The sequence below is a fragment of the Peromyscus californicus genome, unplaced genomic scaffold, assembly GCF_007827085.1.
Source record: "Peromyscus californicus insignis strain IS unplaced genomic scaffold, ASM782708v3 Scaffold_9__1_contigs__length_137607984, whole genome shotgun sequence".
In the NCBI taxonomy this organism is placed as follows: domain Eukaryota; kingdom Metazoa; phylum Chordata; class Mammalia; order Rodentia; family Cricetidae; genus Peromyscus; species Peromyscus californicus.
The window spans coordinates 130,136,145-130,157,486 of NW_026294617.1; the positions used below are offsets into that span (position 1 = coordinate 130,136,145).

General features: G+C 46.2%; 1 protein-coding gene across 4 annotated transcripts in view; it reads right to left on the reverse strand.

Moving 5' to 3' along the window:
- Ak5 (adenylate kinase 5) overlaps nucleotides 1-21,342 on the reverse strand; it is a 193,731-nt gene that overhangs the window by 43,745 nt on the left and 128,644 nt on the right. Inside the window, exon 9 of one of the 4 annotated variants that reach the window (XM_052730987.1) lies at nucleotides 15,548-21,182. The exons of the other annotated variants lie outside the window; for them this stretch is intronic. Coding sequence (XP_052586947.1) covers nucleotides 21,171-21,182 — 12 coding nt within the window. The 3' untranslated portion in view covers nucleotides 15,548-21,170. Of the gene's footprint in view, nucleotides 1-15,547; nucleotides 21,183-21,342 lie in introns of those variants that run through there. 4 annotated transcript variants of the gene reach the window in all.

Here is a 21,342-nt window from a genome sequence, read left to right on the forward strand (position 1 = left end):
CCTACTGAGGGAGGACAAAACTGAACAACCCAGTGGCACAGATGACTTCTGCACCATCAACACTCCAATGACAGCACAGCATTACTCATGGCTTAAGGACCATTCCATACAGCGTTATCACAAGCGGATCATATCGTAACAGGAAGCTAACATTGTCGCAGATCTTTACAACGCTGTGATCTCCCCAGATCATCACTGCGGCCCTGTGGATAAGAACGGGGTGACTGAAGTGGAGGGGAGCCTCTGAGAGGAATGTGCCTGACTACCCACTATTTCAGGGGGGCACTGAATTCAGCTTCCTAATTCAAGCCTTTGCCTGCTCAGTGTCCATACTCCTGTCCTTCCTGGCTACCAGGCTGACTCCAGATTCAAGGAGAGGCTGTTTTCTAGGGATGAACCAGAGAACAATAGAGCAGGGCCCCTGGCATCCTCCTCTGGCCTCACACACACACACAAGTGTGCATACCAGCACATGCACATGTATAAATATAATGCACACACGTAACTTTTATATGTGACACACTGCTGTGGGATGGTCTTTCTGTATGCTGTGAATATGTGTTGCTACCATTGGTTAATAAAGAAGCTGCTTTGACCTATAGCAAGACAGATTATAGCCAGAATAGAAATCCAAGCAGAGAGACAGGGAAAGGGAGGCAGAGTCAGGGCAGATGCTATCCAGCTGCCCAAGGAGGAAGATGCCAGCAGACCAGTAACACCACGGCCACATGGCAATATATAACTAGAAATGGGTTAATTTAAGATGCAATAGCTAGCTAACAATAAGCCTGAGCCATAGACCAAACAGTTTGTAATTAATATTAAGCCTCTGATTGGTTATTTGTGTATCGGTGAATGGGAAAAATTTATCTGGCTATAACACACATTCACACAAAATAAACTTAGAAAAAATAAAGATGTCAATGGGAACTTTTACTTAGATTTCAAAGAGGTTTTCAACATGTATGACCTCACCTGGCTCAGCCTCAGTAGGAGGCAGGCAAGAGTAGGGTTTTCTGATTGTTAGATAAGGAAGTACTGTCTTAGAAAGGAGGTGTGGCATGGTGGAGGCTAGTGGGTGGGGTCAGCGTTCTGAGCATTAAGCCTGTGTGCTGCCTCTCTCCCATCATTCACATGGAGGGGGTGACATGTAGATCTGGGAAGGAAGAAGACCCAGTTTAGCAAGCATGGAGAGGTCACAGAAGCATGAGCCATCAGAAGTGAGGGTGGATCTCATCCATCAAGAGATTAAAAAAAAAGATTATTTTTATGTGTATGGGTGGGTGTTTTGTCTGTGTACTACATGTCTGCAGTGCCCATGGAGGCCAAAAGAGGCATTAGATCTTCCAGAACTGCAGTTTTAGTGACTGGAAGCCACCGTGTAGGTGCTGGGAACTGAACCCAGGTCCTCTGCGAGGGCAGCAAGTGCTCTTGTAGTTGCTGAGCCATCTCTCCGGCTTGGTTTGTATTTTGAGACAGGATCTCACTGGATAGTCCTAGCTGACCTGGAACTCACTATGTAGACCAGTTTTTGAACTCACAGAGACTTGCCTGCTTCTTCCTCTGGAGTGCTGTGGTTCCGGGCATGCTCCGCTGTCTCCACTTCATCAAACGATCTAACCATGGATCATCAAGTTTTACTACTTGGCTGTGAAGGGAGTTTTAGAAATCTCTTGTATCTCCAGCAGGAAAAAATAACCCCAAAATGTGTAGAAGTGGTGTGTAATTGAGTTACACTCAAGATGTATAGAAGTGGTGTGTAATTGAGTTACACTCAAGATGTATAGAAGTGGTGTGTAATGAGTTACACTCAAGATGTATAGAAGTGGTATGTAACTGAGTTACACTCAAGATGTATATAAGTGGTCTGTAATTGAGTTACACTCAAGATGTATAGAAGTGTTATGTAATGAGTTACACTCAAGATGTATAGAAGTGGTCTGTAATGAGTTACACTCAAGATGTATAGAAGTGGTCTGTAATGAGTTACACTCAAGATGTATAGAAGTGGTCTGTAATGAGTTACACTCAAGATGTATAGAAGTGGTCTGTAATGAGTTACACTCAAGATGTATAGAAGTGGTATGTAATGAGTTACACTCAAGATGTATAGAAGTGGTCTGTAATGAGTTACACTCAAGAATGCAGTCTGCAGCAAGTCCCCTTTGTCACTCACTGAAGTATGCACGATTGGAGAGTACTTGTGTAACTGATAAACAGAGATGGAAAGAAATGCAGTGTGTGGCTGACTAACCCTCCCCTACTGCCCCAAATTGCAGGTTCTCCATACAAGTGGCTTTCAGGGGTTTCAGACCTTCCTCTCCACAAGTAGCACTTTTCTTTTTTAAATTTATAAACTGAAATGCTGGTGTTTCTAATCACTAATTATAAGGCAAACATTTTCTCTGTCGTCTGTAGGTTCCTGATTTCGTAGCTGTGTGTTTTTGTCAACCCTCCTGCCTTCAAGAAGACGCTGAATGAACCCATATCACTTCCCTCACACACTGTATGCAGCCCTGCTGTGAAGTAGGACTCTGGGAAGCTGGTGGGCTAAGGGGAGAGGCAAAATTGTGGGTTCTTTTTAAAGACTTCCGTTGTTTTCATTCATATGTGTGTGTGTATCTGTTTGAATGTATGCCATGAGTGGGTGGGTGCTGGCAGAAGCCAGAAGAGTACATCAGATCACCTGGAGCTGGAGTTCCAGGCGGTTGTGAGGTGCCTGACATGGGTGCTGGGAACAGGACTTGGGTCCTCTTCAGGAGCACCGAGTGCTCTCAGCTGCTGAGCAGTCTCTCCATCCTGCCATCGCTTCCACTTTGTGAAGGTTAGGCTTTGAGGAGACAGCTGAGGCGGTTAAGTGCTTGTGGCATAAGATGATCTGAGTTCAAAACTTACCACCCACATAAAGAGCCAGGAGAGGCCACAAGTGCCTGTAATCTTAATGCTAGTTAGGAAGGCGTGGAGGGACAGGAAGAGTCCTGGAGCTCACTGGCCAGCTACTCTTGCTGAACTGGTAACTTCCAGATTCAGTTAGAGATCCTGTCTCAGATAAACCATGTGGAGAGCTATGGAGGGAGATATTAGATGTTGATCTCTGGCCTCCACACATGCACACACGGAAGGTCCAGGCCTCTGACAACCCTCCCCAACCTCCTTTGCTTTGAGTAAACCTAAGGCTTTGTAGTGCTGATCACCTCTCTATTATCACCATCATACACAGCTTCCCAAAGACCGCTCCAAAATCAGCTATCACCTAGCTGCTATCACGCACCAACTCCCCCACTTTAATTGTTCCTCTACTTTAATGTCTATTTTCGGTTTCCCGAGAGTCTAAGGGTAAGGTTGGGTAGAGAGTGACACAGAGAGGGTGACTGTGGAGCAGAGAGACAAGAAGGTGTGGAGGACAACATCCAGGTTGCATTTGGAGATCGAAGGGATGGAGGGATAGGCCAAAGTATTAGATCACAGAACTTCTAGCCCCGCCTCTCTGTGTCTCCCTCCTTCCCTTCCCTTCCCTCCCTTTCCCTCCCTCCCTCCTTCCCTCCCTCCCTCCCCAGAAATCAGGCTAGCCCCACTAGCAGCTGTGGCCGGATAAATCTTTCCTGCCTGCTGGTACCCAAATAACCAGTCAGGGGCTTAATATTAATTACAGACTGTTTGGCCTATGGCTCAGGCTTCTTGCTAGCTAGCTCTTTCATCTTAAATCAACCCATTTCTATTCATCTACGTATTGCCACGTGGTCATGGCATTACTGGTCTGCTGGCATGTTGCCCCTTGGGCGACGGGCTGGCGTCTGCCCCCACCTCGCCCTTCTTCTCTCTGTGTCTTTGCTTGGACTTCCTGCCTGGCTCTAACCTGACTTGCCATAGGCCAGAGCAGCTTCTTTATTAACCAGTGTTAGCAACACATACTCACAGCGTACAGAAAGCCCATCCCACAGCATGCAGCTCTCCGGGACAGAGTTGACTAGCAAGCACACTGTCCTCCCCATACAGCTGCAGGATAAGTTTATGGTCCCACTTAGTACCTTCCCTTTGGCATATAGCCTAAACCAGACTAAGTCAGGAGGTGTGGAGCACACATCACCTCCCCACCCCGAACACCTATGAGTCAGAAGCCTCCTTTTTTCTCTGGACTGAAGGGTCTGTTTCTCCCTTCAGGGCCCCTGTCACAGTGTACACGGTGGCCATCTCTTCCAGTGCTCCCTCCTTCAAGGCCTGATCATGGTGGTCCACAGTCATGAGGCTCTCTCCTAATAAGGCTCATTCTGAAGGTTAATTTCAGGTCAGCTCCTTTCAACCAGCCTGCACTGAGGAGAAATAACAAGAAGAGGTATTTTCTGGATTGGCCAAGAGGATGTTTAAACTTTTGGAATATTTTTGATGAATGAGAAAAGGAGCCACACACGGGGGCAAAGCATCCTCTAATCTGAACTATTTGGGAGGTGGAGTGTGTGTGAGTGTGTGTGTGTGTGTGTGTGTGTGTGTGTGTGTGTGTGTGTGTGTTGATCAAAACTAGAGACTTGCCGGGCGGTGGTGGCGCACGCCTTTAATCCCAGCACTCGGGAGGCAGAGCCAGGTGGATCTCTGTGAGTTCGAGGCCAGCCTGGTCTCCAAAGCGAGTTCCAGGAAAGGCGCAAAGCTACACAGAGAAACCCTGTCTCGAAAAACCAAAAAAAAAAAAAAAAAAAAACCAGAGACTTGAACATGCTAGGCAAGTATTCTAGCACTAAGCTACCCAACTCTTGTATTTTTAGATGGGATCTTTCTGTATAGCTGAGGCTGGCTGGGAACTCATTACACAGCCTGAACTGGCCTCACAACCATGAGCCTCCCCTGAGTTGTGGACTTAGAGCCATGTACTACCACAACTGGCTTTTTTTTTTTTTTTTTTTTTTTTTGGTTTTTCGAGACAGGGTTTCTCTGTGTAGCTTTGCGCCTTTCCTGGAACTCACTTGGTAGCCCAGGCTGGCCTCGAACTCACAGAGATCTGCCTGCCTCTGCCTCCCGAGTGCTGGGATTAAAGGCGTGTGCCACCACCGCCCAGCCACAACTGGCTTTTAAAAGTTCTGGTATCTGTGCTTTGGAAGTACCAAGTACTTCATGACACAAGAGGGTCAGCCACAATCTTATCCCTCCCCAAAGAGCCTTGCACCCTAAACGAGGTGAACATCATCCCCACCCCTGACCCACTGTTAATTCTGTGACTCAGTCCCCAGTCAACAGCATGAAGCTGGGCAGAGGTTGAACTAGCTCCCGGGTAGTGTTTCAACAGCCTCCTGCACTCTGTTTCCTCCTTTGGTCCCCCCCCCCCCTCCGCACTAAGGAACAGACATGAGTTTGCCTGCATGAGCATGACGGGACACGTGGAGGTAAGTCTGAGTCACAGTACTTGAGACCATCCCAGGCAGCCTGGGCCTCGACAGCGGCTGGCCACCCAGTCAGACACAGACTGACCTATCTACACCCACACCCACATCGACATCTTTACCTGGGGTTCATGTAAGAACCTGGCTTACGCCATTGAAGGGGCTGAGGAGGAAAGCCTGACATTCACAGACAGCTGTGTGTCTAGAGAAAGGAGGCGGCGCTGGACATGGTCCCTAGAACTTCTTCTCTGGGGGACCTTCTACTGATTGGATAAAGCCACCAGCTACTAGAGGAAAATTCCCTTTTCACACAGACTGTGAGAGACCAGCTCCCAGGGTCCGCTCAGGGTAATAAAAGGAATGCCTCAGGGTACAAGGGATAGGAAACTTTTTTATCTGAGGGTAATTAGGAAGAAGTTTTAATCTATCTATGGCTGGTGAAATAAGGAAATGCATACTTTCTGATGATAACTCTCTTTTACTTCATCGTAAGAATGGCCTCTGACTCTGTCTCCACACTGCTACATATCTCCACACTACTGCACATACCTACATATCTTTACATACATCTGTTTTCACATGACTACACATCTGTCTTTTACATACATTTCTCTTCTACACATTTTTTTCTGTACAGCTTCATCTTCCTTGTCTCCACACAGTTACAAATCTCCACACAACACAGCTGAACATCTCATTTACACAGCTCTCTCACCATACAGCACTTTCCACAGTTCCTAGGCACAGCTCTTCCATTCAGCTCTCTCTCTCATACTCACTCTCACACACGTACTTCTCCTACATTATTCACTCACTCTTTACTCATTCACTCTTTCATCCACTCGCTCCCTCATACTTCTCTAATGCTTCTTCTTCTTCATCTCTCACTCAGCACACATGCGCGTGCGCGCGCACACACACACACACACACACACACACGCACGCACGCACGCACGCACACACACACACACACACACACACACACTTCCCTCACCTTCTGCAGCAGCTCTCACATAGCTCTACACAGCCTCTCTCTCCATACCACCACTGCTGCTCCACAGCCAAACTCTGGACAATTATTAGTCACATTTTCAGGGCCCTACCCATTCTCAAAACACAAGATAAGTCACGCAGTTTCTCTTAGGCTAGTAATGTCACATTGACCCATGCATGTAGCTCTAAGATGGTGAGGGGTCCCAGACATTAAACAATGGGCTGAACCTTGAGCAGTCAGGGTAGGTGCAGAAAGGTAGCTACTGCAAGGACTGTGTCTTGATGTAAACAGCCTGGCCTTGATTTAGCAATAGACAACACCTGGGAATTAGTCTTTGTGTACATTCTGTAGGGGCAGCTTAGTCTGTTTTGGAATAGTTCTGAGGTCTTTGCAAAATGTGTAAAAGGTTGTCTTTGAGACAGAGAATACTGTTACTTTCCTCTGTCAGTAAAGAAGAATATTCTGGTAATATTTCTGTTCATCATAATTATACAGCTTAAACAGAAATCCACAGCTAAACGTGTGCCCAGAGATGTAAAACACACTACCAAAGGATTGTGGAAGGAACCCCACAGCTGTTCTTATTAGGGAGGCATAACAGTGGCATCTGAGAAAGTCACAGACAGAAAACAACCGGTTTCCACAGACAGTGACCCCACAGCTTTGCCAGGTGAGGCTCCCCAGGGGGAGTTATACATCTAGTGGGTCGACTTATCAAACAAGTTGTCACCTGCTGTATACTCCCACAGCCCTCGGCACCCTTTACTGAGAGTCAACTGCGTGTTGATGCCAATGAGAGCTTTAAAACATTTTCTTCACTCTCAGGTGAAGATGCCCCTAAGTTTTACAGAGAACTCCAGAGATGCAGCTGCTGAGTCCCCTACACTCTCTCAAGGAACCCCTCAAATTCCTTGGCTCGTGAAACTAGACTTGGCTAGGTTAGTTCCTTTGGTCTGTTGTCACAGCTCCCCGGGAAAAGTCACTCAGTAACGCCATACCTTAGCAAGGCTGACACAGGAGTCTAAACACCACCTACTTACTGTAAATGGAGGAGCCAGCTGAGATCAGCCAACCAGGTGGAAATCGGTAGACCTGCCCAGCCGTGCCCAGCCACGCCTAGTGTCCCATCCTCATCTGGAGAAACCACCAGTTCTAGGCAGTGGTACAGCAACAGTTAACGGAATCCCAGCTTCCTCTTTTGAAATGCTATTTGAAAACCCCTCAGCCCAAGGACGATTGCTCTTCCTAGTTCCACCCTAAATAAACACACGGAGATGTATATCTATTTCTCAGGACAACACAGAAGTCGTCTCTCAACATGGCTATTTCCACCCTAAATAAGTACACGGAGATGTATATCTGTTTCTCAGGACAACGCAGAAGTCGTCTCTCAGAATGGCTTGCAGCTCACCTAGTTGTGTGCCCCTGACCACGTGCCGGGCTGGGGAACCAGTCCTTACCGTGCCTCTTTCTTTGAAGACAGCACAAAACTCTGCAGGCGGTAAAGAGAAACATTCACTGTCTGTTGAAAAGCCTTTGGGGAAGAGTATTTTGGGAATATTTAAAAGGCACAATGACATCACCAGGAACAACACACATTCAACCACTGCCAAACACCGGCAGATGCAGGAGCCCAGGAAACTGGCCGCCTCTTCTACTTCTACAAGTCCCCCACGTGGCATACAACAAAGGAATGCCATGGCGGGCAGAGAGGGAAAATGCTCAGACAAGACTAGCCTCTGCCAGAACCCTTCCCAGCGAGGACATTGCCAGCTGAAGGCAGGATCCCTAATGAAGAGGAAAGGCTTCCCTTTTCTATGACTAGAAACCAGAGTCTGCCTGCTAGGCATGGCTGCCCCCATACAGCTCCTCAGCTGTCTACTACACAGACGTTCTTGGCTATGGGGCTGTGTGGATGTTGACTGCATGAACCAATACATGTGTCCCTAGCAGAGACATGTGCTTAGAGGGGGTGTCGCCTGAATTGATGTAAGAATATCAACCCTTTTCGTTTTAAATATTCAGAATATAACATGAAAAAATATGGGGACAAGAGCAATTGAAAGTTTACTGCACACATCCCTGGTTCCTGTCTGATGCCTCAGGACTCATCTATCCCTGGTCATCTGACTGCCCACTTCAGTTCCCAGCTGAGGACTTGCTGGCTAACATGACTCAGATCGGTTCTCTAAGCCTTTGTTCCTTTTACGAATACAAGGTAGTGAGTACAGCTAGAGTGGCATTGTGGTTGATATATTGTGCACCCTAATAAACTTACCTGAGGGTCAGAGAACAGGACAGCCACTAGATTAGACGTAGAGGCCAGAAAATGGTGGCATACACCCTTAATCCTAACAGTTGGGAGTCAGAGATACATTTGGATCTCTGTGAGTTCAAGGCCACACTGGAAACAGCCAGGCGTGATGGCACACACCTTTAATCCCAGCACTTGAGATCTCATGTCTTGCTTGGGAAAGACACACATCTTTAATCCCAGGAAGTGATGGCAGGAAGCAGAAAGCTGTATTAGGTGTGAGGACCAGGAACTAGAGAATTTTAAGCTTTTAGGCTTTTTAGCAGCAGTTCAGCTGAGATCCATTCCAGTGAGGAGTCAGAGGCTTTCAGTCTGAGGAAACAAGATCAGCTGAGGAGTTGGCTAGGTGAGGTTGATGAGGTAAGGTTGGCTGTGGCTTGTTCTGTTTCTCTGACCTTTCAGATTTCACCCTAATACCTGCCTCTGGGTTTTTTATTAATAAGACCATCTAACACTTCGTGTTACAGCAGCTGCCGCTCCTGCTTCCTCTGTTGATGGATAACAGGAGAAACACCATTCCTTTCCTCTGATGACGGCTGTGGTGTGGATCTAAGAGGTGTGAAGAGAAGGATGCTTGATGAACGGTGGGAAAGGGTAGGATGGGCTTCTCAGAAATGCCCTGTGAATTCAGAGCCATCTTCTCCTGAAATAGCAAGCAAGGACAGGGCCATTGGAAGGCAGGTTCCTGTTGTGAAGAAAGGGCATCCTTTTCCTTCTGGCTAGGACCTAGAGGCCTGCCATTAGGCATGGCTGCCCCATACAGCTCACTCTATAGCTGTTTAAGGGACAATGGAAACGTCTAAGAGGCAGGGATCAATCCCTCCCCTCAAAGCCCTTCATGACTTTTCCCTAGAGACATTAAGTGAGAGAATTAAGAAACCCGAATAGGAGTAAACATGGAGGGATTATGTTGTGGATTTCACACAGCAGTGTTTATTTTAGGGGGAAAAAAATCAAGAATAGAATTACCATATGGAAATTAGATAACATGAAAAATAATTTTTTCCTGAAAACAGTTTTTCTTTTTGTATGAATATATGTGTATGTATTCAGGTGTGTGTGCACGTGAGCAAAAGGAAGCCAGAAGTCAGCCCCAAGCACTGTTCTTCAGGTGCTGGCCACCTTCTTTTTTGGAGACTGGAATTTGCCAGTTAGGCTTGCTAGCTGGCCAGAGAGCCCCAGGGTATTCCTGCCTCTGCCTTCCCAGAGCTGGCTAGGGCTGTAGGTGCATGCCATTATGCCCAGCTTTTTCACATGGGTTCTGGAGACTGAACTCAGATCTCATGTGTGAGTGGCAAACACTACCCACTGAGACATCTCCCTAGGCTCCAATTTATACTCCTGAACATCGGCTTTACAATTTCCAATGAGTAAGTCACCAGCCCTGGGCTCCCAGGGTGTATTCCCTGCCTGGCTCCACTCACTTCTGAGCAGCAGGCCCTGCCGAGAGCAGATCACAGGGGTAGAAGAGAGGATCCTCATGGCTGTGGAGGTGAAGCAGGATCAGAAAAAGGCAGGAAGCAGAGGCTCCAGGGGTGGGGTGGGATGGTGGTGGTTGTGAATGGGACCCATTCATGACCACACCACTGGTTGTTAGAAGGATGCTGTTACCCAGGGCTTGGACTCAGAGGAGTCCACATCCTTAGCTGTATGCATGAGTGAGTACTGAGGAAGCTGGGTGTTATTCTCCAGGCAGGAGTGTGACTTTGCACAGAAAGTGTCACTGTTTGCTTCCTGCTGACAGCTGAGTTGGTGGTGTGCTTGACAGAAATCGTTGCTTTTTCTCTCTAAATGTCCATTTGTTTTTGTATTTCATAATGAAGGGTAATTTCATTTCTATGATCTGAAACACTGTGGCATATTAGTAAAAATGTTGGGTTTGGGGGTCAAACTCCGCTGAGTGTTCCTTGGTAAGGTGAGAGAACCCCATCCAGCACTGAAGATCTGTCTGTCAAACACTGGCTGGGTTTGGGGGGGAAACTGAAGACACACAGGTATGTCCTCATGACTCCTGTCCTCCTGGAGTCTGGTGTCTACTTGGAGAGTGACTCTGCTTAATATATAAGTAAATGCATCTTCAAAGGAATGTATAATAGATGCAGATTCCCAGAACATGAAAATGAGAGCTCTGATCTGAACTGGGGTTGAAGAGTGGACTCCGTTGGCCAAATGGGGAAGAGAAGGGAAGGTGGGGGTGGGGAGAAACATAGACATCCTAGGAAGAGCACTCTGGAAGGACAAAGGAACCCCTGGGTGGCTGGGACTCAGAGTGGACATGTGGATGGGTGGGGGTACACTGAGGTGCCTGGCAGAGGGGGTCATTTAACATCAACAACAGAAAGAAATACCCAAGGGTAGACGGCAAACAGAGAAGTGGCCTGTTCAGTCAGGGGACTTGATAGAGACCACTGTGTGTGGAGTGAGCACTGAGGTTTAAAGGACCATGGTGGCTCCAGAGGGTGGTCAGGTGCTCAGAAGTGAGATACCAGCTTATCCTGTAAGCAGCAAATCCTTGCACACATACACGGCACCTCTGTATCCCGTGTCTTAGGGTATCAAGGCAGAGTTGTCCATCATTCATATCTTCGGAAAGTCTCCCCTTTTAGCAAAGGTTACAGGTGTGGGCTCAAATCCAGGATTAGCACCCAGTAGCTACTGCTTCTGGCCTGTAAGCTCCCCTCTGCTCCCTTAGGTTCTGTCTGAGTGTCCTTAGTGGAAACTAGGTCTTAAGCACACATTATCAAAGAATGTTCTGAGGCAACATCTGAGGCTCTTGTTCCTAACCTCAATGACAACTCTAGCATTCAGCTCTGCACAAAGTGTGTGAAGGAGATTTGCTGGTTAAAATGCAGAAGAAACATCTTAGGAAAGGTCTAGGGAAAACAATTTACTAAATATATTGCTTTCATTCCCCGTCTTCATCGTCATCATTTTAAAAAGAATGTTAAGCTCAACAGTAAGCATAATAAGTACACTTATTTTTTTTTTCACTTAATTGAGTGGTTACCATGGTAACCTGAGAACTGACTACTCTTTGTCCTCAATGAATTTCAGATACACATTTTTGTTTCATCTGCTTAAAGTTGCAGGAAGCTTTTAGGAGAGGTAACCCCGAGCTACGGCCTTTCCCACCCTGCTTTGATGTCAGCAATGGCAGCATCCCCTCACTGTGGGACCCGCAATGGCAGCATCCCCTCACTGTGGGACCCGCAATGGCAGCATCCCCTCACTGTGGGACCCGCAATGGCAGCATCCCCTCACTGTGGGACCCGCAATGGCAGCATTTCATTTTTCTGGGTAAGAACATTGTAACCTGGGGAAGGATATGTTGGAAATGCCACCAGGTTTCAAATCTGCAGCCATCCAACACAGGAGGAGGTATGCCATCCTTCCAGAAGCCTCCTTTCTTGGCAAAGATCTTCTGGAGGCTATCTCCAGAACCGAATTATGGCATTAGAGGGACAGAGGCCCTGCAATCCACTCTCCATTGCTCTCCAAAATCATTGTTTCTTCTCATTCTTCCTTCTGCTCCTGACCCACCTGTAGCATGAATCCTAATTGGTCTTAATAATAAAAACCCAGAGCCTGATATGGCGTAAATGCTGAATAATCAGAGAGACAAAGGAGAAAGCCACAGCCACCTCTTACCTTGCCAACTCCTCAGCCTGAAAGGAGCCAAGCTCCTGTCTCTGCCTGCCTTATATTCCTCTCTCCGCCCAGCCATATCACTTCCTGTCTCCATCTTCCTAGTGCTGGGATTAAAGGCGTGTGACTCCCAAGTAGTGGGATCAAAGTCATTACCACCTGGCTCCATTTCTCTTTTAGACTAGATCAGTCTCGTGTAGTTTAGGGTGGCCTTGATTTCACAGAGATCCATCTGCCTCTGTCTCCAGAGTGCTGGAATTAAAGATGTGTGCCACCACTGCCTGGCCTCTATAGCTACCTAGTGGCTTAGCTCCACACTCTGATTTTCAGGTAAGCTTTATTTGTTAGATCACAAACAAAGTATCACCACACCTACCCCAGCATCTCTTTGCCCTAATTGTTATTGTGGAAAAAGGGAGATGGCCTACCAAAATCCTAAAGCAATCCACGTGAGCAAGGCTTCTTGTTAGTGGACTAACAGTGCTGAGCTCTGTCCCCTCTCTCACTTCTCAAAGGAAGCAAGCAGTGCTGTGGGGCCAGCTCGTGGCTAATGGTCAGGAGCAGGCAGGAAAGGAGGGCCGGCTATTGACCTCCCCCTTGATGGGGAGAGAAAGGAAGATGATTCCCCTTCAGTGACAAGAACTTTCGTAACTTAGCTGAAATGCTGTTAGTTCATACTCAGCCCATGCTTATGAACACCTCATTAGAATATGGATTCCATGAACCATGAAGAGAAGTATGTAGCTGGAGAATTACAAGTGTGGTTATGGCTTTATCAAAAGGCATCTTCTGAGGCCAAGGACAATATGGCACCATCCCTGAAGTGGCCTTCGCAATTCGGAAAAGGTACAGTGCCCTTTTCTTCGAAGGCAGTTGAACAGGCAATGGGCCGATGGCTTCTGATGTGCAATGGAACAGCAGCTGAAACAGTTATTCTTGAAGAGTAACTAAGCTCACACCTCTCAATATTAGACTGACATTTAATAGAGGGATGTGGAGAAGAACAGGATGCTGAGATGAAGCCACACACACATAGCCAAGAAGAATGGACAGCTGAATTAAAAAAAAATCAACAATTTCCAGAATTTAAAATCCTGAATCATGACATGACACTAGTGGAATTCAGGTGTTTCTGGTACATGGACTGCTCTCACCCAAAATGAGGTTGAACTGTTCACCTTGTGTACATCCTACTTCACAAATGAGTCTGTCAGATATGCTAAGCCTATAGGCTGAAGATGATGCCCCAACACTGCAGAGAAACCTCAGGTGACTGTCCAGGCAGCTGGCTGTTTCTGTCAACTCACATTTTTTTTTTTTTTTTGGAGGCTGCTGCTGTGGATATCGCTCTATATAAATAAAGCACTGATTGGCCAGTGACCAGGCAGGAAGTATAGGCAGGACAAGGAGAGAGGAGAATTGAGGAAGGAGGAAGGAAGGAGAGACCGGCTGGAGCCACCGCCAAGACAAGGAAGATGTAAAGTACCAGTAAGCCACGAGCCACGTGGCAAAGTATAGATTAATAGAAATGGGCTGCATATGAGAGTGAGAGCTAGACAATGATAGGCCTGAGCTAATGGCCAAGCAGTTTAAATAATGTAAGAGTCTGTGTGTTTATTTTATAAGTGGGCTCTGGGACTGGCGGGACTTGGTGGTGGGAGCTGGAGAAAAATTCTCCAGCTACAGGCTGCTTGCATGCACTTCCTTTTTTTAAATTTTTTATTAGGTAATATTATTTCCTTTGTGGGTCTCTGAGGGAGTTGAAGATTAGTTAGTTATAGTTGAAGATTAGTTAAGATAGAAAGTGAATTAGGTACATTTTGGACTTACCAAAATAGGATAGATAATGGAATTATTTTCTCTGAATTTGTCAAACACAAATGGACTAACATTGTTTAGGTATTTATTACTTGTATATATTGTATATAGTTATTGTACTTTTGTATATAGTTTTTCTTATGGTAGTTATAACCTTTTTCCTTTTTTCTTATTAAAATAGAAAAGGGGAAATATGGTGATATTTTATTTGTACTGAAATGTGATTTTATTTGTATGTTAATAAATAAAGTTGCCTGGGGATCAGAGCTATTAGCAAGCCATAGAGAAAGCTGGGTGGTGGTGGTGCACGCCTTTAATCCCAGCACTTGGTAGGCAGAGCTAGGCGGATCTCTGTGTGTTCAAGGATACAGCCAGCATTGGAGACACACACCTTTAATCTCAATACCAACCATAGAAGACCTGGAGGTCTGTACAGACAGGCAGTGACGAGGCGGTCATGTGGTTGGGTTTACAATCAATGAGAAGGCAGAACAGAAACTCTATTAAAAAAAAAAAAAAACAGACACAGGAAGTAGCTCTCTTTTGGAGAGGTACAGTGACAGTGAAGGGTAAGGTTTTTAGCTCTTAGCTATTGCTCTGATCTCTTGGCTTTCATCTCTGTATTGGCTCTGTGTTTTTTATTTAATAAGACGGTTGGTTACATCTACAGAAGTAAAGTAAAGCAGCCAAATAAACCAGTGACAAGAAAAAAATTAAGAAAACCTCCCGTCTTGCAGAGATTAGGTTTGTACAGAATTTACTGGTCACTTTCCTTCATTAAAACAGGATCATACTATTGGCAATAATCATCATCTTACCCCATCTCCAGAATGTTTTCAACGAACTCAGTTTTTAAACTTCAAACCCAGGAAATAATGCTGCTATATCGATCACATACAACTCTGAAGCAAACTTAAAAAGTCTGTCGTCTTCTGTGGGTTTGTTGCAGGATATTTGATCGCACAGTGACACTCCTAGACTGTGTTAATAAAGTTAACTTTGAATTGGGGGGGGGGCAGATCCAGCAACTAGCTGACCAGAATTAGCCATAGAGAAGCAGTAATAGGAAAGGGCAGACAGACAGGAAATGGAAGGGAGGGACTTGGAATTCACACGCTCTCTTGGATCTGTGATATATGGAGAGAAGAGCTGCTGGCTGGGTCCCCGGTAAGAAAGGGAAGGTCAGCTGGTCACTCCTCCTCTGCTCCTTTGATCCATATGGTTTTCACCCCAGTATCTGACTCTTGAGTTTTTATCGGTCATAGAACAATTTAGCAAACACAACATGGCTTCTCCTATTTTTAAATGTAGCTATTCAAACAAGGTGGTGAGGAAGCATGTTTACCAACATTGGAAGAGATTGACAACATATTGTGTGACTACAGAGGTAACGAAGTAGCAGGCATATTGTGATGCCATCTGAGTCACCGCTTTATTTTCCTTTGAAAGTTATCGTACAGAGTTAGAAGTTTCATTGTCGCATTTTCAGACATACTTTGCTTTTATTGAATCCCCCATCCCTTCCTACCCTTAATGGCTCTTCCATGTGCTAGTCCCTGTGTCTTTGTGCTGTCAAAGTCCTTTCCAGAACGTTTTTGTCGTTGTCTCTATCTTAACATATTCGTCCTATATTTTCTCTAGCATTTTTCAAGTTTTATATGAAGATCTTTGAGCCCATGGGAGTAGATTTTGTGCGTGATAAGAGATAAGGGTCAGCTTTATTCTTCTGTATGTGTATAGTCAGTTTTCCCAGCACTGTTGGTCAATGAAACCACCTTTCCCCCAACATGTATTTTCGACACTTTTGTGGCTATGTGGGTTTAATTTTTGAGTCCTTTATTCAATTCCACTGGTCTCTGTGAACATTTGGGTGCCCTTACCAAGCTGAGACTTTACCCACCACAGGAAGAAGTGATGACCAAGCTGTGTTATAATTTTGTGTAGTTCTGCCACAACACAGTCAAAACGCAGCTAGCAATCTGCATTATCAACACAGATAGAAGAAAAACATCAAGTAGAATGGGATATGGACAGTATGGGCATGTAAAGGGGATTGAAATGTAACAAAAGCAACTCTTATCTTGCTTAGGAATACATTATTTAACAGCTAATAAATGGTTTCTGAATGCCTGTCTGCCGCATGTCAGATGTTTTAGGTCCCAATGATCAAGAGATGAAGTACCTGCCTTCCTAGTTCTGGTATTCTAGATACAGTGGAAACAGGAAGACAGATGTGGGGCTGATAAACACTGCAGCTGAGAGCAGGGAAGCCTCCAGGAGGCCAGAGGACGTGACCTGGAAGTGATAACAGAAGCCCTCTGTCATCTGCAGTTTCGTGTGGGTGGTGCAGTGTTGGTGGTCCAATGGTGTGCACAGCTGCCTTCCAACTCTTGCAGTTTTATTTCTTAACTCTGGAAGTGGGTAAATGATGTTTCCAGTTTCATTCTCTGTAGCTTTTAGCCTTTCTGAAACACCCAGTGAAAACTGATTTACTTTTGTTTCCTGGGTTTGCTTCCACAGTTTTCTTTTGTTCCAATAAAAACATGTTCCCTCTGCAGACAACAGAGAGGTCCCAGGAAGATTGAGGGAGGTGTTTCAGGCACACGATGTGTTTAAGAAAGCCTGTGTCGGGCTAGAGAGATGGCTCAGAGGCTGACAGCATTGGCTGCTCTTCCAGAATGGGTTCAACTCCCAGCACCCACAGGGCAGTTCACAACTGTCTGTAGCTCCAGTTCCAGGGGATCTGACCCCCTCACACAGACATGCAGGCAGGCAAAACACGAATGCATATAAAATAAAAGTAAATAGATCATTTTAAAAAAGAAAGCCTGTGTGCTTGGTAATGGCATGGTGTCCGGATACTTTTTCTGGAAGGCTGTGGGCTGCACTGAGCTGATTGGGAAGCCAATTAATTCATTTCCAAGGAGGCTCTGCTGCTCACCCTCAGGCACTGACTTGCCTCGTCTGACCATAGGTGGCTGGGGTGTCAGAGTGGGAGCTTATTGACCAGTGGACTGCAGATATTCTAGCATTCCGAGTGTTCTACCGCAGAGCACAGAACTGGATCAGATTTAACAAGAGAAACAAGGTTCTAGGACTCCTCAGTGCCCCACTGCTCCCATTTGTTGAGCATATGTTGTGTGGCAGGTTGTGTGGCATGAGGCGTCACGTGTTCTAAGACAGGCAGGCAGATATTGTGACTTAAGGTGTCATGGGTCCCTGAAAAAGATGACCCAACCATTGTTGTTAGGTTTTTTTTTTTTTTTTTTTTGGTTTTTCGAGACAGGGTTTCTCTGTGTAGCTTTGCGCCTTTCCTGGATCTCGCGCTGTAGACCAGGCTGGCCTCGAACTCACAGAGATCCGCCTGCCTCTGCCTCCCGAGTGCTGGGATTAAAGGCGTGCGCCACCACCGCCCAGCTTTTTTTTTTTTGAGAAAGGGTCTGTGTAGCCCAATTGAGCCTGAAACTCACTCTGTAGACCAGGCTGGCCTCAAACCCACAGAGCTCCCCCTGCCTCTGCCTCACTGCTGCTGGGATTACAGGCATGCACCACCACATTCGGCTGACCAGACATGTTAGTAAGCTAACGGAGCCTGGCCATTATGGTGCACATTAGGGGCTCTTCAGGAGGGAGGTGATGGGGCTGGGGAAGTTCCTCTATGAATGGAAGAGACTGCCAAGACTGCTTTGGAATGACTGCAAAGATCTGGACCAGGCACAGGGATGAGTTTGGAGAGCAACGAAGAGGTCAAATTCTGATTCATAAGTCCCATGTGTTGCATGAAGAGATTCTGAGATCAGTGAGGACCCAGGAGGGGTTTTAACAATAGACTGCCATGGTTGAGCTTGCTTTCATAATGATCATTTTGTGTGATACAAAGACCAGTGTAGAAAGACTGTTTGGCAGTTCCAGGCAAGAGGGCAGAGAAGATGCTCATGCAGGGACAACAGTGGGACTGGAGAGAATTCCTGCATAGGAAATCTGATTCCCTACCTGGCTGAATCAATGTGGGATGGACAGAAAGGAGAGAGACGAGGAAGCACCTTGGTTTCTGGCTTGGGTGGCTGGGGAGATGGTGGTGTCATTCACAGAAATAGAGGAAACAGAAGGAAGAACAGATTTTTGTGGGGGAAGATGGTTTGGGACGTGTTGAGCTAGAGATGCACATGGGAAATCCAACCAGTGCTGTTTGGTGGGTAGATACATGCAGCAGGAGCTTACCAAGGAGCTCAGGGAACAGCCAAACCTTTGGGAGGATCCCCACACAGGAGAGGGTACGCAGTGACATGTAAGGGGCCACAGACAGGATGCTGGGCGTATATTTGAGTAATGGGCCAATGGAGAGTTTGGCAGGGAAATGAAAACTAAGTGAGTAGAGAATTAGAGGGGGAGCACACAGACTGTGGGCTATAGCCTAAGGCTAAGCCCAGGAACTTTGCAGGCCAGGCTGGCTGGGGCTCACACACCTCCCTGGACACACAAATGCTCCATTTCCCAACCTCTGCATCATTTAGATAGAGTCACTGACTATGACTGCTACCAAACACAAGGTGAGGTCATGTTTGGTTAAAGTTCATTCCTCAAGTCCCCCAGGCCCCTGGCCCACCATGATGTCTTTGGAAGTCAGCCATAAAAGGCCCCTGGGAAGAAAGCAACTGGATTTTGCTTTTGCTTTAGTATCCCAGCACAGCCCAACCTATTTTTCCTGACCCTAGCTTCCTGGATTTGAACTCTGGTTCTACCTCTTGAATTCTTCTCAGATTTGACTCTTGTTGACTGTTGTGACCTTGCATTAACTGCCTAATTTCTCTGTGCCTCAGTTTCCAAATCAGTACAATAAGGCATAGAAACAGTCACATCTATATCATGTAGTTTCCTAGGAATTCAATCACCTAAAAGAAGGGAAAAGATGAAGATCTAGGGATGTCAAAAACTAAGAGAGGAGGAAACCAAGAACCAAGGAGTGGTTCATAGCAGAGCTGAGCCAAGCGTGGCCCGCTGGTCAAATCCATCTGGCTGCCTACTTCCGTTCAGCCTCCCAGATGAAATCAGGCTCGTCTGTTGTTGTTGCTGCTGTGTGCTGTGGGATGTCTTTCTGTACGCTGTGAATATGTGTTGCTCTGATTGGTTGATAAATAAAGATGCACTGGGATATAGCAAGGCAGGATGGAGCCAGATGGGAAAATCCAGGAGAGACAGTGAGAGGAGAGAGGAGAGGAAGGGGAGACGCCAGTCACTGCCTAGGGAGCAGCAAGATGCCAGCAGTCTGGTAATGCCTCGGCCATGTGGCAACTTATAGATTAATAGAAATGGGTTGAATTATAAGAGCTAGCTAGCTAGCAAGAAGCTTGAACCATAGGCCATCTAGTTCATATTAATATAAGCATCTGAGTGATTATTTTATAGGTGGCTGCAGGGCCGTGGGGCCAGGTAGGACCAGAGAAGCGTCCAGCTACAGCTGTTGTTTTTGAGAATGGTATATATTTTACTTCAGTAAAAACCAAGTCATATTTTATCTCCCAGCAGATCCTTGAGCCATAGAGATGAAGACATCGGTGAGACATAACTTGTGTCTCCACCAATTTGACTTGGTTGGCTTACATGTTTTAGAGGGTTAGGATACACCACATGAGAATTATGTGGATCCAGAATCACTCCCCACACATATGGCTCCTTTAGAGTGGAAAGAAGATTTTGGTGCCTGGAATATCCAAGTTTGATTCCTGACTGTAGCCTGTCAGCTGAGTGGTCCTGGCAATCGCTCACCTCACTTTCCTCAGCCATAAGTTGGGGATGAGCAGAGCTGCTCTCCTGAGCTGTTGTAAGGGTTAGTAACAACATACTGTAAATCATAGGACATGGCACCTGCTTCATAGCGTGGTCCAGGCAGCAAGTGCAGCGTTTAATCTGCTGCCACCAGATTTCTATTCCTTCTGTAGACAGTGTCTTGCCACTTGGAAGGCCCTGCTTTCATCTCCTGTACTCCGATGCCTTGCGCTGTGCGTTGCCTTCACAGAATCCCACCTCTTTGCTAAGGTCATCCATTTGGTTGAGCATTCTGTTGAACGCTGTGCTCAGCCCCACTCCCCAGATCTCCAGCTCCCCTTCCCTGCTCTGCTTTCCCTTGGTTTATGGCAGCTGACAACCTAGAGGGTTCACTAACATGTTACGCTCACTGTTTTGATTGTCTTCCTGGATAGGATGCAAGCTCCTCGAGCAAACGTCCTCATCTGGTCCATGAGTGTGTATCACGGGCACCTAAACAGAACCTGGACTGTAGACTCAATATTCACCCAACGACTCCATGCAAAAAGACTAGCAGAGAGTGTATTTTTAAATTCTTATTTTTGGACTGAGTGTGCTCTTTCAATCTGAGTATTTTCCCTTTTCATGCCTATAAAATTCTCAACCACTGTCCATCAAAACACAGTCTCTGCTCATCTTCACTCTTTCCTTCTGGCAAGTTCACAGTTTACATGTTAGTTCATTCTATCCTTAGTGTCTACTGAGTTCTTCCTCATACTAGACAACTGCTCAGCTTCCTGCTTCATCTTAAGGGAATTTCATCTGCTCCATCACTCTTTTATTAGTTGTGTTCAGTCAACTTCTCAAACTGTTAATGGAATTTTTATTTCAGCAGCAATTATATTTTGAGCCAAGTGTCTTAGTTCCTTTTCCTGTTGCTGCAACAATATCTGACAAAAGCAACTTAAGGAAAAGGGTTTATCTTGGATCACAGTCCAAGGGTGCTGTCCATCAGAGTGTGGGAACCATGGTGACAGGAGTCGCGGTGACAGGAGCCGCGGTGACAGGAGCCGTGGTGACAGGAGCTGCGGTGACAGGAGTCATGGTGACAGGAGCCGCGGTGACAGGAACCGCGGTGACAGGATCACAGTGCATCTACAGTCCAGATGCAGAGAGGAGGAGATGCATGCTTGTGTTCAGCCAGCTTCCTCCTTTTATGCAGTTCAGGACCCAAGGTCCGGGAATAGTGCTTCGTCTCTCACAGGTGTGGCTGAGGGCTTGCTCTTCATTCCAGATCCTGTTGACAACCAACTCTCACACTTATCATATTAATTTCTTTCCTTTCTCTTTCCACTCTTTCTTATAGTTGCTTCATGGTTTCTACTCTTCCTTTATTTCTTTGAATATTTAAAATATTTCTATCTAAGACTTCTTTCAGTGTTTTCCATGATCACTAG